Source organism: Notamacropus eugenii, chromosome 3 (assembly GCF_028372415.1).
Source record: "Notamacropus eugenii isolate mMacEug1 chromosome 3, mMacEug1.pri_v2, whole genome shotgun sequence".
Taxonomy (NCBI): domain Eukaryota; kingdom Metazoa; phylum Chordata; class Mammalia; order Diprotodontia; family Macropodidae; genus Notamacropus; species Notamacropus eugenii.
The window spans coordinates 45,289,039-45,307,377 of NC_092874.1; the positions used below are offsets into that span (position 1 = coordinate 45,289,039).

General features: G+C 38.4%; 1 protein-coding gene across 17 annotated transcripts in view; it reads left to right on the forward strand.

Annotated features, from left to right (window-relative positions):
• The window catches only part of TRAK1 (trafficking kinesin protein 1), a 139,363-nt gene that overhangs the window by 81,456 nt on the left and 39,568 nt on the right, over positions 1 to 18,339 (forward strand). For all 17 annotated transcript variants that reach the window (XM_072651454.1, XM_072651452.1, XM_072651440.1 and 14 more), the window contains 6 exons: positions 352 to 428; positions 8,118 to 8,234; positions 9,705 to 9,805; positions 11,386 to 11,494; positions 14,442 to 14,520; positions 16,457 to 16,587. In XM_072651454.1, the coding sequence (XP_072507555.1) occupies positions 378 to 428; positions 8,118 to 8,234; positions 9,705 to 9,805; positions 11,386 to 11,494; positions 14,442 to 14,520; positions 16,457 to 16,587 (588 nt within the window). In that variant the 5' untranslated portion in view covers positions 352 to 377. The remainder of the gene's footprint in view (positions 1 to 351; positions 429 to 8,117; positions 8,235 to 9,704; positions 9,806 to 11,385; positions 11,495 to 14,441; positions 14,521 to 16,456; positions 16,588 to 18,339) is intronic.

Here is an 18,339-nt window from a genome sequence, read left to right on the forward strand (position 1 = left end):
ACTTATGTATACTAATTATGACAACAGCTGGTGGTGCAGAGGATAGAGCTCTGGGCCTGGAATCAGGAAGAACAACTTCAAATATGGCTTCAACCATTTACTACCTGTGTGACTTTGGACAAGTCAACAACCCCTCATCTTAGTTACCTCGCCTGTAAAATGGATTGATAATACCACCTACCACACAAGGTTGTTGTGAGGAACCAAGATAATATTCATAAAAATACTTAATACCATGACTGGCATATAGTAGGTGCTAAATAAATGCTTATTCCCTTCCCCCTCTCACTAATTACTAAAATCATGCCCCAGGTAATGGTTTCATGGTCTTTTTTTGTTTGTTTGTTTCAGTTTTATGTGCTGAGAGAGTGGGCCAGATGACTAAAACATACAATGACATAGATGCCGTGACACGTCTTCTTGAGGAGGTAAGCTTGTCTAAGGATCTGGGTAGAAGCTGTTTATAGTAAAAACATTATTATTTGTTGTGTAAAATTCTTTGTGGGGGAGGGAAGCATTTTCTGTTTCTCCTGTTGTTGTGGGTATTTTTTGCTGCCTAGTGAAACGTAGAAAGAGAGATCTTCTGGGACACAAATTCTGAGACTTTTTTTTTTTTAAACATATCAATTATATAGGTACTTTTGTGCGTGAGTGTTTTTCTCTATGTCTGAGAGGCAGGCATGAGCAAAAGAGGGAAGGTTGAGATGAGATTACTACAGTTAGTAGTAATTAGCAATCTTTCCTGTGCTGTCTGGCTGTCATGCGTACACAAGTACACCGTCTTAACACTCACTCTCTGTGTACAGCAGTTACTTTCTGAATTGTTTTAATGCTCTCCAAGACAAGTTTTGAAAGGTAGCCCCAGAGCACTGGGAAGAATGTAAGGCTTACTAAGGGAGAAGAAAGACCTGGATTCCAGTCTTATTTTCCAGCTGGGTAGTTATAGAGAAGGCAGATTGCTTAAACTTTCTTAACCTCAGTTTCCTTATCTCTGAAATGGGCATGATGCTGATATACCCGACTACTTAACAGAGTTTTTGGAGGAAAGTGCTTTGACAACTTTGTAGCACTTTGCGTATTTCCACTCCAGTGGGGTTCATCACTTTGCTCCACTATACCAGTTGAAAAGCAACTGCAGGAACTATAAATTCTAGGCTAAAAATGTAGCATCTCATGTGTTTCTCAGAATTAAAGAAATACCTCTTCCCCTTTCTCAAAATATCCTATTCTCTCATTGACACTATAGTTTAATAAACAAATAATTACCTGGAAAATCTGTCCCCTCCCCCTTTATTTTTTCTTAAAGAAATAAGCACTAATTATATTAGATACTTATAAAGAAGAGGAAAGAATTCCTTTTTCTTGTACTTTTTCGCTTTCCCCCATATTTTATCAGGAAAGGTCAAAGTAGATTTTTTCCTCAGTAGAATTTAAGAGACTGTTGTGCAACATTTCTTAGTGATTAATTTCTCATCCGACATAGCACCTCCCCCTTTTCAAATTAGATATAAAAATTTTTATCATTCACTTAATCTCTGTCAACAGATGTTAGAGAGAAGGCTTACTGTAGCTCAGAGCCCAAGCCCAATTCCACACCATTCCCTTTGGGAATGGGCACTTTGGTGTGCCCTTGGAGTCCTAGGATATAATTTACATGAGCCTTTCCTTGTATTACTCTTACAAAAACTCTTTATCTCTTCTTCTCCACTTCTTTTTTGCTATTTTTCTTGGGTTGGAGAAATTATGATTTTTTTTTTCTTTCCTAAGGAGCTAGGTTGTATAACTTTGAACTTATTACCATCAGTGGACTATATTTATTCTCTAAATTAAAGCAAGGAGACCTTAAGGAACTTCTTCTTAAGGAACTTATATATTAAGGAAAATATGTTGATACAGTAGAATGTATTGTACCTCAAAGAGGTCAGGGATTATTTTGTGTTTATATCCTTTGCACTTGACTCATGGTAGGTGACAGATCTGTGACTAAATAGAGCTAATGGACCCTGGGTAAGCCTTTGAATTATGTTGATACTGTTTTCTTATCAAAGCAATCAATTAACATGTATTTACTAAGGACCTACTATGGACCAGTCACTGTGCTATGTGCTGGGGATACTCATCTACAAAAAGGGTGCTTCCTATTTCACTCATTAGAGGAACCAGTGAGGCAATCCTCAGGCATTTATTTTGTCCTTTTTTTTAAATGTCACAACCCTGCATGCCAAATTCCCAATGGACTAGGGTAGAACTGTTTGATGTACTGTTGCCTTGAATTGCATCGAGGAGCACATCTGCATTGGGAAATGGAATTCAACACCTTAGGTATTCACCAAAGGTGGTGGCCACTTAAATGATTCTCAGGTTGTTGGTAGGCTAATGGATCAGTCAGAACTTAAATTCATTTACAGACTCAATTTGGATAGTATTACTGAGTACAGGATGCCCAGAGGTTCAGTCTCTGAAAAGCAACATCAGAAACAGATGAAGAAACATTTTAATCCAAAGGTCCTTTGTGGAACCAATAAATTGTTTCATCCAATATAGATCACTTCACATCCTGTTTGATTCTTGTTATGGCTTTTCACAGCTCCATCACAGAGTCTTTGTACAATAGGCATGTTCATCATAGGACCGTAAGAGGGCTTCATGCCATTGGATCTATTAATAGGCTAGGATATTAGTGGAACTGAGTATATATGAATTAACTTGTTAATTAACATGTTCCCATTAAGACCATCCAGGATTATTGCTAGCAAGGAAATTATGTAGACCAAGAGCCCTTTGAATAAAATTCTTCCTTGTGTAGATTGATCTAGGACCCAACTATGGATCCTTTTGGGCAAACAGATGGGCACCTACAACTGCTTTTTATCTCCTTGCTATTTTTTTTTTTTAGGTACCATTTTAGGTACCATTTCCATGTCTATCTGTTGCCTCTTACTTTGGCTTTACGGCCAAGTATCCTCTTTCCATTTAGGCATGTCTTCAGTTTTGTAATTCTTGCCACTTTTCTAGCGGACCTATATCTTTTCTACTTAGCCTATGTCTTCCTGATTTACTTGTTTGTAAAATGCTGGAGTTTTACCTATTCTCACCATGCATGTTAGATTAACCATTAGACATGGAGTCAGAAAGACCTGGGTTTACATCCCACCTCTGACATCCCTGACTCGAGGTAGTCACTGGGCTTCTCCAATCCTTCATGTTGTCATCTCTAAATTGGGGATAATCCTACCTGTAGAAATTCCCCACAGAGCTGTGCTGCTCAGATGAGCTCATGTGTAGGAGTCACCTTGCAGACTCTCAGGCTTTCTGTAAATGTTAGCGATTAATATTACATTACCCTTTAGGCAGTTTGTAATCCTGATTCTTCCAGAGAATGTGATGTTCTTTAGCTATTGGAATTCCTCGATAGTCAACAAAGACTCACGAGGCAGTGGTAGTTTGGACTTAACTGATTGCCCCTCTGCTGTGTTCCAGTCTACAATATGACTATACTGCCAAGACACATGTCCTTCCAGCTGTCTAAGTCTGGGCTCTTTGTTCTTCTTATCTCCTTTGTTTACTGTGAGGTCCTGTTTTATTTCATTATGAATTTAATCGATAAGGCTTGGTAGTTTGGGGATTTTTGCCTAGGGGTTCAGTGTCATCTTTAAACAGGAGTAATTGGAGAACCTTGAAATAAGGAGGGAATTCTTTGGTTTGGTCTTTGTATAGGACACATTTTGCCATTGGAAGACATCTTGGATAATAGCATTATTCCATGATCATCACTTTCCTTCATGCCAGTATCCATTGGAGTGTGGTCTTTGTACTTGATTGGGTCATAGAGACTTGCTCTGTGTTTGGGGAGATACTTTTTTCTGAGCAGTGCCTTCAAGATTGCATTTTGTTGAGTCAAATCCTTTTTTTGCATTTTGTTGAGTCAAATCCTTTTTAAAAAAATCAATAAATGATAAACACAGAAGGATCTAATTTTCTGCACTTCTCTGAAGCTAGGTTTCCATATAACTGTACAGTTGTGGTCTCCTGCGGAAAATCATCTCCAGAAAGTCTGCCTGCTTCCTTCTCATGTTTCATTGAGGATACCTTCTATGTGTCTAAAGATTTTATAGTGAAATTGTGGTGTTACCTAGGTATAGAGGCATAGGGTTGGTAGTTGTTGATGTCTTCTTTGGCTGCCTTTTTATGAAAAAGTAAAACATGACTGATTTTTAATTTTTATTTTTGGTAGAATCTTCCCCTCTTCGAGGTATCTTCAGATTGACCCAAGCATCCTTAACACTGAGTGTCATGCAACACAGAGATAGGTTTCTTCTTCCTTTATTTGATTAGAATTTGACTTAATCCTATAAAGTATCATTACCGTATTGGATAACAGAGGTCAAATTACTTGGTTCCATTCTTGTTACTGCCAAGTATAGATCATGGTAAAAATGTCAGCCCATCTCTTCTGCATCCTATCTGTTTGTTGTCCTATTCCAGTTTTATCGTATGCAGATGGTCTTTGGGAGGGGGATAGAAAAATAAAACATTGATTTAATGCCTGCTGTGTGTCAAGCACTGTGCTAAGTTCCTCACAATCATGGAAGGTAGGTGCTATTATTATCTGCATTGTATGGTTGAGGAAAAGCATACAGAAAAAAATAAAAGGTGAATGTAAACTTATTTTGAAAATAAAAAAATTGCTTAATTATTTTACATTGGGAACATATTATTCAAACTGCAAATGAGCAAAGGCCACTAAAATCAGTGGCTACACTTCCCACAGGAAGTTGTCATCTTTCTCACTTAAAAAAAAAAAGGAAGTGTGAATGGACAAAATAGAAACAAATCTTACAGCCAATAGCTTTGTTTAAATACACCAAGTTGGAGCTCTTGTGGTTAATTAATTGCATATGGCATCTTATCTTCTTCTAATTTGGTATTCACGTTGACTTTTGTCCTTTCCAGTCAGTATATTTAACTGTGTACAGAGACAGCGGATTCTGAAATGAATGCCATGTCTTTAACTATTTGTTTCCTTTCTGTCAAATGATTACCAGTTTAATTTTTTTTTATGTTAGAGGAGTGTGCTCACCATAACTCTGTACCTTTTAACTCACTTCTTAACAAAAGTGTTGATGGTAGTCACTTGTGAACCTGCCAAGTAATCTGTAAATCTTTGCCGTCTCTCATTTCTTAATGCCAAACCAGCTTTTCCCTTGTATTTTTTTGTCATCCTTCCCTGGGCGTGAAAGTCGCCAAGTTTTGAGGTGTGTGCCGGTAGGATCTTGCCACTTTTTTCATAGACTTTCTCAACTCCTTCATCTTCTAGAATGGATACTGCCACAAACTCTACAATTCAATATAGCCAGAAGGATTTCTGCCTATATGGTGAAGCGATCCTACTTTGAAATTCCACCCCTGATGTTTACTACCTGTATGACCCCTTAACTTTCCTAGATCTAAATTTCCTTATCTGCATAAGGACATATGGCCTCAGAGGTCCCTTTGTCCTGAGATCTCTGATCCTTTGATCATTTTCACAAATGGCCTGTTTTGTCTTTTTTCTATACAGCTCATTTACTGTTCTCTTACATACATGGATATGCAAGGCAAGATGACTAAGTGTCTTGTGAGAGGATGTTTCTCATTGGCTTTGGGTTCACAATGAAGCCAACTCTGTCAACATTTTTGTTCACTTTTTTGGGGGAGAACCTCTAGATATAGATGTAAGGGCAATATCTTTGTCTTTTCACATGCATAGGTTCTCAAACTGGGTGATACCACCCTCTGGGTGTGCTGAAAAGTCCAGAGAGTTGGTAGTAGCCTTGGGTGCAGTTGGGGGGGTATTGAATAAAAATAAGGGAGCAGTGGAAGCATAAGGAAAGTAGAGAAAATTTTGAAAAAGCATTCATATATGTTTCATCTGTTGTGTAACAATGTTAAAGTCATAGTGATTACATTCTTTTCCAAAAAAAAACATACAAATGCAAGTTATAACCCATCAGTGGTCATCCACTGACAGGTCTTAACAAGCAAGTGTTGGCAGGAGAGCATGTCACTCATTGTTGGGAGGTCCAGCATGCATAGCAGGAATATGTGGGTATAATGACTTGCTTACAATAGTATACGATTACATGATGCAGTATTGTGTCATCCAAAATTTCAGAGCAGGAAACCCCTCCAGCTCCCCCCAAATTTACAGTGATGCATCATTTAAAAATATTTTATGTATTTTTTGAAATGATGCAAATTTAAAAAAAGTTAAAGCGTTAAAGAAAGTAGATTTCCAGGGGGGCGCTGAGTAAATTTTTTTAAAGGGAAAGGTAGACCAAATAAGTTTGGGAACCTCTGATGAATAGTAAGTTGATTATCATGGGCACGAACCAATCCTTTCTAATAATGCTTCTTCATTGGTCCATTGCCCAAAGATGATACATTAAAAATATCAAGGTTAAAATTTCTGATGTGGGTAGGTTAAGAACCATATAATTTTTAGCTACTTCTGCCCCCTTTTCTTCTACTTTTCTATCTCATAGTTATGGAAGTAGAAGAACTATTTTATATTTTTATCTCTTTCCTTAGTAGTTATATCCAAAAAACTTCACTAAGGCTAAATAAACTATTTTTTGAAGCGCTTATTAGCCCAGTGCTTGGCACATAGTAGGCACTCAATAAATGCTTATTCCCTTTCTGTCTCCCTATCCTGGAATCCCTTTCTTTTTATTTAGTCTGAGGAGACAGCAGGAGACAATCTGTTGCCTAGCCTCTAGCTGAAGTCACTCCAGCTTGTGAAAACCTGTCTAAAATGATGTCCTGCTCTCACCTTCATGCCATAGTCACTTCCACTTTGTGGAAGGTTGTGGCATTTTCCCTTGGCCTAATTGTTTTAACCTGGGAGTGTAGCATTCAGTTCAGAATTAGTAAAAGTCACTAAAATAAGTGCTTCTGCCTCCTCCAGGGAGCTACTATTTTTTTTCCTTAGAAACTGCATTGTGACTGTGGACAAACTAAGAGTGATTCCCAGAGCTTTGTTGATTTAACTCTCCTAGTTTACTGCCCTCTCAGCTTCTAAGGCCCTCCTTCCCCAACATCTTTTTTGTGTTTACTGTGTGTGTGTGCCAGTTGATGTATATGTTATGGATATGGATATGGATATATATATATATAACATATGTATATGTTATTAGAATGTAAGAGCCTTGGGGGCAGAGGCTATTTTGTATTTTGTTGTTTCCCCAGTGCTTAGAACTGTGTCTGATATTAGGATTTAATAAATGATTGTTGATTGATTGATTCTCTCACATTGTTTCCGGAATACAGATGTGATATACAGGGCCTGTGTTCCCTTATGTAATGGCATCTGTCAGCTGGACATTGGTATCCAGGCAGCTGCTTGATTTAATGGCAGCTTAATGAAATTAATGATGTTCCTTTGCATTCTTTTGGACTCCAAGTGGCTGCATGAAACTCAGAAATATAATTGTATATTCTTAACATTTTTGTTTGAACTGATGCAATTTCTGACTATTTAAAATGGAAATTAAGATTTTTATGTTCTCCTCATTTTAAGCATTTCTTAAAACTCATAGTCTAAATAACTTGCAGTTGAAAACAAGTTCCCTGTAGATATTTTGGTTCTAAATAATATAATAAGAACTATATAGACAAAAATCTTAGTATAACACGTTCCTTATATCCTTAGTCCAAGTCCTTATATCAGAGCTTGGCTCTCTTACTAGAATATTCTGAATTTGTTCAAGAAAGAAGTGGGGGTGAAAACTGTCACCCCCATAAAAGTTATTAACAGAAATCTAATTTTTAGTAACAAAAATGTATTTTACAATTGATCTCAAGACCTCTCTTTCAGTTTTATGCCTCAGGTAGACAGATAGATGACAGCTTTTCCATATTATGTGTAGGGATCTATTTGAGGGGTATTAAATAATAGAAATGAACAGTGAATAATCAGTTGCTATTTTAATATAGAATTTTTCTCTGTGTGCTTTCACAAAAATTTATTCAGGGTGGGAGTTGGGGAAGAAGAAGGACTTTGGGAGGATTCAATGCTGGTGACTAAGTGAGGGGAAGGGTGTTGTATCACATTCTCTTTCCCTTTTGTCTCTTAACAGAAAGAACGGGATTTAGAATTAGCTGCTCGGATTGGCCAGTCGTTGTTGAAGAAGAACAAAACTTTAACTGAGAGGAATGAGCTGCTTGAGGAACAAGTAGATCACATCCGGGAAGAGGTGAGACCATCAAGAATGGAAGGCGCCAGATCTATGGCTGGATATTATAATGTCCTGGTGGGATATAAACTGCTTGAGGGCAGATATTTTCTCACCCTTGGGTTTGTATCTACAATAGCTCAAAAGAAACCTGAGATTCACAAGTTTAGAGACATCTCCAACCCAAATGTTCATGTGGACTATTTGTGCCCAATCTGTGGTAGAGCCTTCCCAGCCTGCATTGGTCTGATCAGCCAGTCAGATATACTGTCCCTTGCCTCCAACAACCAACAGTGCTTAAGGGAATATCTAAGAAAAGTTCCATATATTATGGTCCAATTGCCTTGAGGGCAAAGACTTTCCCATCTTTGCTTGTGTATCTACAGCACCTAGGTAGATATCTAATACATGTTACTCATTTAATCTATAATTTGATTATAGATTGATCAGTCAGTGGTATATTTTCAACCCTGCCCCCACTCTCACGGGATCATATTATTGAATTTGTCCTCCATATTTCCATTGGACTGGAACCAGTGACCATATTTTACATACTTATAACTTCAGATACTGTGAAATCAAACACATACAACCACTTCAAGGATTAGTTATTCACACTAATTGGTACCTAGCTGTATGTCAAAATCTCCCATTGCCCTTTTATGCATCCTCCCAATCTTAGTAATGTAAGCAAAAATGAACTCGGGTAAAAGGCAAGTTGGTGTTTCTTAAATGAGATCAACTTTCTCTCCATGAAATTACCCAGCTGTTCGTAAAAATAGAGATGAGGAGGCATTTGTGCCTTGTCTGTACTCCTGTTGGAGGTCTTTCTGGTCCTCCGAGTCATTTCCACCTTACATCTACTTGTATCTATCTTGAATGTATCTACGGTGATCCCTTCTACGTTGCCACTTTCCCCATTATGTTGTTAGTGTCATGGCTTGGCATAAGAAATTAAATAGGAATTTTTTGAAAGTTTTGCAGAAGCCACAAATGGCACGTGAAGGCCAGCAGATGACACAGAAAAGGTTTAAAAATTCAGAAATGCATAAAATATATGTATAGCATTATCTAATGTCAACATGTTTTATCTTTTAGTACCATGGTAATTCAGACTTCCTCTCTGGTACAAAGGGAGGGCCAAAATTTTTTTTGTGGATTTTCCAGATCATAGGGACATGGCACCCCTAACCCTATGATGTGGAAGGGATAACTGTAATTATATCACAGCTTCTGCCATTGGAATATAAGCTCCTGGAAGGCAGGGACTGTTTCTACAGTTTCTGTGCATCCCAATACTTAGTATAGAGAAGGGCACATATTAAGTAGTGGGTTAATTGCATGTAGATAAGACTATTGGTTTTGACCAATGGTAAAGGACTACTGGGGAGGTTTGGGATAATATGGGAAATTTGAATATCTCTGAGATTTTGTCCTTAAAGCACCTCTCCTGCACAGTGAATGAAACCTGTGATTCCTCTCTCGATTCAGGTGTCTCAGTTGCGTCATGAATTGTCTATGAAGGATGAACTGCTTCAGTTCTATACCAGTGCTGCTGAGGAAAGTGAGCCGGAGTCTGTCTGCTCTACGCCGTAAGTTAACATCCTGGGCCTGGAACACAAAGCTGACAATTTACCTTTGATACTTTGAGGGAAGCAGGGAGTGAAATCAAATATGTTAGTAAGAGTGTTATTTCAAGGTAAGGGATTGATGGTGGTCGCTTGGGTTAAACATCTAGTCATAGAATCTAGGTTTAAATGCTATACCTGCCAAGCCCCTAACCCCTCTAGGCCCCCATTTCTTCATCTGTAAGATGAGGAAGCTGGATCAGATGGTCTATAAAAACTCTATTTATGATTTTGTCCTTGCACTGATTCACAATTGGGACTGGGGGGATAGGAAACTAAGGCTATACAATAGATGTTTGTTTCTTTTTTCTAAGATATAGAGTATTTTTAAGTAGAAATTTAAAATATATATTTGGACTTTTGTTCTAGATCTATGATTTTATTAATATAGGGAACTCTAAGTGAAGAAACTGTCTCCCACTGCAGATAAACTCCTAATCCTCCAATTAGAGCCTTAGAGAGAGGTTAATGGACTTGTTCATGGTCACACAGCCAATACGTGTCTTATGGACACCAAAGCCAGCTCTTTACTCAATGTACAATTCCATGTTTCCTCTCCAATATGGAGTCGTCCTTGAAAATAAAATGAGCAAACTTAGCCTATGAGCAAATGGCACCTAGGGCTAAATAATTAGATTCTAGAAATGGCTGTGTTGTGAGGCAGCATAGAGATGGCGCGGTTGTCCCTCAGGACCACAGGTGGGGTTTTCATCTGTCCACCTGATCTCTTGGTGACCAAGTCCCTAGTTACTGCTGAGCTGCTTGCTTCAGGTGGAGTCTCAGGGCATTAGCTATACTGGTGAAACCCAGCTGAACTACAACTCTAGGAAGGAGGGAAATATTCAGACTTAAGTATTTACAAATATGAAAGTAAAGTTTGTATTGATTTATGAAGAATAAAGGGATGACTTTTCATACCTGAAGATATCTAAAGATAATACTTGTAAAGGCACAATGCCTGGTACACGGTAGATGCTTAATAAATGCTTATTCCCTTCCCCCTTCCAGTGATAGAATCCTTCTTTGCTGTTTGCTAAGACAGTAGAAAGAAATGTAGGTGGACAACAAACTAACACCCCTCCCTTCCACTCCGGATAACTTGTCATAATTTCATCTTCAAATAAATTTTAACTTCTGTCTTTTGTACCACTGCCTCTCTACCTCTCCAGCCACAGAACCATTCTCTATAATAAAGAATAAAAAAGAGAGGGAAAAATAGTTCAGCAAAACTAGTCAATATCTCCAAAAAACCCAAACAAACCCTACTATATGTTCACCTGTAGTTCCTCATCTTGGCAAAGAAGTTAGGGGAGAGAACTTCTTTTCTTACATATTTGAGGCCAAGCTTAGTCTTGGCCTGTACTTGGTTTATAATGAAGCTTCATTGTTCTGTGGTTGTATTCATTTTGTAGATTGTTTTCCTGATTTTGCTTTCTTTACTTCGGATCAGTTTGTGTAAATCTTCCATGATTCTCTATAGTCATCATATTCATTGATCGTCACAGTGCAGTAACGTTCCATTATTTCTTCTTTTTCTGAACCAGGTTGAAGAGAAATGAATCTTCATCCTCTGTCCAGAATTATTTTCATCTGGATTCTCTGCAAAAGAAACTGAAAGACCTTGAAGAAGAGAATGTTGTACTTAGATCAGAGGTGACGTTCTCCCTTCCCTTATCTCCTTTCACAAAGACTATGGTTTCCTTATCTTGCAAGAGCAAATACTGTGCTAATACCAGCCATGAACTTGTACATAGCCACTAAATAAGATCCCAGAAAGTCATCTACACATGACTAAGAATTAGTCACCTTAAATACATCACTAATAATGTCATCTGTTATTTGTCTGGATTATTAATCCCAGACTCATAGTGAGGTGGTGCCCCCAAGTTCTTGAAAGTTTGTTGGTAGACCACAAATGCTTGCAAATCCTGTGCAACCAGAAAGGCTCTGAGTTGTGACTGAGTGATAGATTAGACCATGTGATTTTTGTTCAAGGAGCAGTCTTGCTAATAATCTCTGACATCTCTTACAGGAAGCCTTTCTTGATCCCTGCTTGTTATTACCACCTCCTTCTTCAAGTTTCCTTGTGTATATGGTACCCCTTCCTCCCTTCCCAGCCAGTAGGAAGTAGGTTCCTTGATGTCATGGACTGTGGGAGTGTTTTGTTTTATTATTTAATTTTTGTCTTTATATCCCCAGTGCCTAATATGGTGCTTTGCACATTTTTTTTTTTAAATCCTAGTAAGGAAAGGACTTCCTCATTGGCACTTATTTTGCAGTTTATAATCTTAAGAGTGTTTCTTGTGGTGCTGAGAGATTGAGTGATGTTCCCAGGGTCACACAGATGATATGTATTAGAGGAGGTGCTTAGACCCAAGTCTCCTTGGGTATGAGGCTGGCCCTTCTGTCTACTATGGCAGGCTACCTCTCATGGGCTGTACGCTTCATACATAGCAGTGGTTTACTAAATGCTGATTGGATTGTGCTTGTTGGATGGTTTCCAATGTATAAGGCACTTTCCACCCATGATTGTCTCTTTTGATACTTAAAAACAACCTTGTGAGACAGCAAAAGCAGGTATTGTTATCTCTGTTTTGTAGATGAGAAATCTGAGATTGTGAGATTGAGACCCTTTGCCAGGGTCACCCAGGTAAGTTTAGAGAGATTCATCACCACAACGTTGCTACCAGGTGATGAGTTTTTTCAGTCACACAAACTAATGAAGATGGACGTCATGTAAAAGTACAGGGCAGGTTGTGATATGCATCTCTGGGGCAATTAGTTGATGAAGTACTTATTAAGAGCTTACTATGTGCCAGGTATTGAGCTAGGAATTTTAGATACAAATGCAAAGAAAGAAATTGATCCCTATTCACTATGGGGGAGACAAGTCCATACAAAATTATGTACAACATAAATGTGAAATTAACAAATATATATTTACATATACAGGTACATGTATTATATATATATGTTAGATATACATTTTGTATATAAATATACAAAATGGTGCCCATATCAAAAAATTATCCTATGAAATATTAATTAAAAACAAATTGCATGCAGTTGCAGAAGAGAGTAACCGTATTAGGTTCTGGCATGAGTTGTGAACTCAAGGTCGAGTTCCTCATCAACAGGTAGAAAGCATATTCATTTCTCAGTGGAGGGAAAGGCCAATTCTGCAAACATGCATTTATTACCTCTTAGATGTTTGGCATAGAAACATGCAAAAATGAATCTTTAAAAAAAAAGCCTGCGCTCTAGTATCTGCCCTTAAGGAGTTTAGAATCTGATAGGAGAGAGAAGCATAAAGGATTATAACCTAGAAGTCAAGTCAACACGCATTTATGGAGTGATTACTCTGCTAAATGCTGTGAATCTAAGCAGAAGGAGACCTTGGCTGTGCTCAAAGAGCTCATGCGCTAATGGGTGAAGACTGTGAAAGGAGCTAAAAAGGGGAGATGGGATGAGGAGGGAGGAGAGGGCAGGCAAAGAGTAGACAAAGTCCTGTGGAGATGAGTCAGTAGTACAACCTGGAGAGAAATGAATAATGTGACAAATACAGAGCACTATAATGTGACAGATATACGATGATATATTATAATATGACAAGTACAGAACACTATAATATATGATATACTATGATATGTCAAGTATAGAGTACTATGATGATATATTATATAGTATAATACAACATATTATTGTGCTATTTTAATATATTTGACAAGTATAGAGTCCTATGATGATGATATAACATAACATAATATATAATATTATTAGATTGTTATAGTATATACTATATTATAATATGAGAGGAACAGAGCAGTAAGAAAACAAAATATGGTGGAAAAGGTTATGACCTAAGCCATCAGCTTAAGTTCAGTGGTGACTTTTCCCTGCTAATGTTTAAGGGGAAATGGTTAGACCTGGCTGCAGATCACATGTCGATCATATCACCAAGAATTTTCGATTCAGTTTGCCAGTCAGTAAACATTAATAAGCACCTACTGTGCGCCAGGCACCATTAGGTGCCAGAGAGTCAGAGACAAAAAGAAAATAGTCCCTGCCCTCAAGGAGAAGTGTCCTGGGACATAGTTCTCCTGCTTCTGGATTTTTACAGATCTGAATTGTGTCCAATTTCACTAAATGTATAGATGTGAGATGAGACCATATAACTAGGAAATCTATCCCATTTCCTTGGTACACTGTAAAGTTTTTCATCACTCTCCTAGCCTCAGTCCCCTCATCTCTAAATGAAGGGGATTGGATTGGATGACCTCAAAACTCCCTTTTAGCTTGTACTCTTTTCATCATGTTGACTCTTAGTGGCACAGTTTCATTATCTGTTCTGTATTCAGTAGAAGTGCTTTTGTGACTATTCACTAGTGGAAGGAAGAGAGGTACTTTGCTGTCTCTTTAATGTAAAAAGATCCATAGGCAGGGACATGTTATAGAGGAGTCTCAGATATGCTGCTGAAGATGGCAGCCAGAGGTTTGCACAAACAGCCCCCAGACTAGAAGTTCTGTACGTTTGTGTCAAATAGACTATGTAACAGCAGCTCAGTCATAACCATGGAATATGTGATTCCATTTTGTGCAGGCTTCCCAACTGAAGACGGAAACAATCACTTACGAGGAAAAAGAGCAACAGCTTGTTAATGATTGTGTCAAAGAGCTGAGTATGTATTTTTCTCTGCCTTATTATCCCTTACCCTTTGGTATGTGCCATCAACTTATTCAGTGACATGCTTCATACATCGAACCAGACACTTTCCCTTTGCATCTCCTTGTCCTCTGCTTCCATTCCTATAACATCGTATTTGCCATTCCTTTGAGAATAATCTTAAAAAATAATAAGGAAGAAAGTCTGTTAATTTCCTTGTTTCTGATAGTTACTTATGGAAACTTTGTGAGAAGCGAATGAGTGAGTATGTGTTAGCTGACCAATTCTACTATCCTTTATTTCTTATTTAATTACCATCTTGACTTTCTCCTGGAGCCTTTGAGTGGTCACATGGAATAATAAGTATCAAAGGGACCTGCCTATAAAAACGTGCAAAAGCTGTCCTTACAAGCGATTTATTTTGGGATATGTCTGACCTTTTACCCTTGAAAAACAAATATTGTGTTAACTTTTATTTTCACAAGTTTCCGCGATTAGATAAGAAAGTTAGCAGAATGTGTAGACCAGCAAGATACTAAATGAATGTGTAAAAGGCCCTGCCCATGTCTAATGACTAGAAAGAGTGGCTCTTTATACATATTTTTAAAGACTCCTGGGAAATTTCTTGGTCCCCATTAGATATAATAATAATAACTACCATTGCCAGAAACTGTGCTAAGTTCTTTACAGATATCTCATTTGATTCTTATAACCACCCTGAGCAATAAATACTATTATGCTTCCCATTTTATGATTGAGGAAACTGAGGCAAACCAACGATAAATGATTTGCGCAGGATCACATAGCTTGTAAGTTTACCTTCTCCTTCTTTACTTCTTTCTTTTCCTTCTTCTCTTCCTCCTCTTTCCTCCTTATTACATTGTGGTTTAAAAGTAAAATTTAAAAGTGGGGCCTTTTGATGAGCATGATCTCTTGATGGTTTCATAAGTCTTGAAATTCTTGAGTGTGTGTTAAAGATTTTGATGGTGGAAGTGAAGTGACTGGAATGAATTGGCTGGATGCTGTGGTTGATGGAGTAATGGACTTGAATGGGCTGAGCTGAATTCAGATACTTAGCTGTCTGACCCAGGGCATATAACTTACCTTCTCTCATCCTTAGCTATTGGATGAACAAGGTGGGCATGATGACCTCCCAGGTCCCGTCCCACGCTATGATTTTGTAAGAATTGTGGTAGGTTCATTTGGGGTAGAATGGCAAGCTCAGACAGCTAGTTAGTGGCAAAATTGGAAGTAGGGCCGTTGATCCCTATTTCACAGGCTAGTTTCCTTTCTGCTGCACCATTCTGGAGCAGTTGGTGGTGCAGTAGATGGACTTGATGTCAGGAAGACCTCAGTTAGAATCTTGTCGCAAATGCTTACTAGCTATGTGACCCTGGACAAATCACCTTATCACTGTCTGCCTCAGTTTCCTTATCTGTAAAATATGATAATAGTAATAGCACCTACCTCCCAGGGTTGTTGTAGGGATCGAATGAGATAACATATGTAAAGCACTTTGCAAACTTAAAAGCATAGTGTAAATGCAAGCTGTTATTTACCTCCTGTCTAAGCGTCCTTGTTAACACAGTGCCCTGGATTTCATTTTGACTTGTGGAGTTCAGTTGGATGTGTAGAACAGTGGACCAGCAGCTGAGTTCTTGTCCTTTGGAACATAAACAGGCCGGTTAATTTCCCACTCCCATGGGCCAGCTTTCCGGTCTGTAACATAACAGATGTGATCAGTGTGTTCTTTACCTACCCTAGATGGTCACTTTTGAAAAGTGCAAAGAAAGGAACGATAAGATAATAGTATTATCTTGGTTTTTGGTGAGAAATTTCTGTATTGTAGAGTTGTTTGAAAATTCCTTCCTGTGACCAGCTCCATCACAGGGCTCTGCAGTTACTACTTTTCTGACCTCCCCTTGTTGCTGTCCTTGTGTGATCTCTCTCAGGGGATGCCAATGTCCAGATCGCCAGTATCTCAGAAGAGTTGGCCAAGAAGACTGAGGATGCATCCCGGCAGCAAGAAGAGATCACTCATCTTCTTTCTCAAATAGTTGATCTGCAGAAGAAGGCCAAGGCTGTAAGACCTTGCGGTTCCATTTGTTTCTCATAGAGTAATGGTCCTGGGTCATAAGGCGATTGTTACTTTTTAGTTTTGTGTTTTCTAGATGTCTTCTTAGGATCCTAGTTGACAGGGAACTTGCTGACCTTCCAATCCAACTTTCTCATTTTTAGTGTTGAGGAAACTGTGGCTCCAGGATATTAAGGACTTGGCCACGTGGTCATACAGGTAGTAAGCATCAGACATAGGATCTGAACCCAGATTTTCCAACTCCAGGGCTAGTGGTCTTTCCATAGAGCTCTACTCCTTTGGAGAAAAAGTGGCTAAAGCTTGAAATGACATTAGATCATTTGGGATGCCTCTATAGAAAGCACAGTATGGAACTCAGTAGTCTCAGGATTTAGAACTAGAAGACCACTTAAAGGGTCTTTATTCTAACACTTCCATTTTACGATGAAGAACTGAGGCCCAGAGAGTGACTTGCCCAAAGTTACCCAGCTAGCAAGTAGAGCCCAAGATTCAAAACCAGGTCCTCTGCCATCAGAGCCAATGTTCTTTTAAAAAAAGAAAAAAAATATTGATACCTTTTATCATTACATTGAAATCATTTCCAGATATCCCCATGGCCACTCAGTGATCCTTCTCTTATACTTAAGAAATAAAGAAGATGGCTGAGCCAAACAACCAATGCGGTGACCACATCTTGCACCATGTGCATTATTCTGTACCCCAAATCTCCTGCCTGTGCAGGAATGGGAATGCTTTTCTTGAGCCAGATTGGGCATTATAATTGCACAGCATTTGGTTTTATTTTAATACTCTTTTTGTTTACACATGCATCCCCAGTCTTCACTGCCTTCCTTGTCTTGGCATCCTGAATAGAGACTATCATGTTAACTAACTCTAGAGATATGAATGTGTCTTCTGTCTCATTAGAATATTAAGAGAACAAATCACCATTTGTGAAAAGTATTGGATAGAAGACTTCAGATAAACACATTTAGGCTTTCTGTGTGGAAAGGTTTTCTAATAGTTAGAGCTGTCTGAAAGTGGAATGAGCTGCTTCAGTACAGAGGAGAGCTGACCAAGTGCGATGCTCCCATAAAGATCCAAATTGTATTAGATGTCATCAGAAGTCCCTTCCCCACTAGAATATCTGGTGTTTCTCTTAAGCCACAGAATTTATCTGAGTGTGCAGGTGGATCTGTGATCTCATTAATGATCAGGTTTCCTCTGGGAGTCCAGGTCCGGCCTCATTCTCACCTGTGTGTTTTGTCCTATTTCTCTCCATGCCCTCTGACAATGGCATGTGGTCATGGGCAAATTGAAACCTCTCTGGGCTTCATTTTTTTCCTCATTTACAAAATGAGGAGATTGGACAAGACCTCTGAGGACCCTTCCACCTGTAGTTCAGTGAACCCAAGAATTCTCCCATTGAGCCTCCAAGGAAGATCTAACAATATTCCTTTCGAGTAAGCTGTCCAAGGGATAAGATACTATCTTTTGCTTCCAATATCCTTTTTCTATCATTAACCTACAGTATTTAATATAGATATAAGATCTTACAAAGGATGTTGGTTCACTGGGAACAGATAAACTTAGTCCTCCTATTCATGCTCCATCCAGAGCAGTATTTGACCTTTTTAGGGTTTCTAAGGGACATTTTATAAAAGAAGACATATTTTTTTTTCTTTTCTCTATTCTGCATTTGAGTTTCTAGTATTTGAGTCTAAAATTTTTTAAAAAGAAAAATAAGACAACTATTTTTAC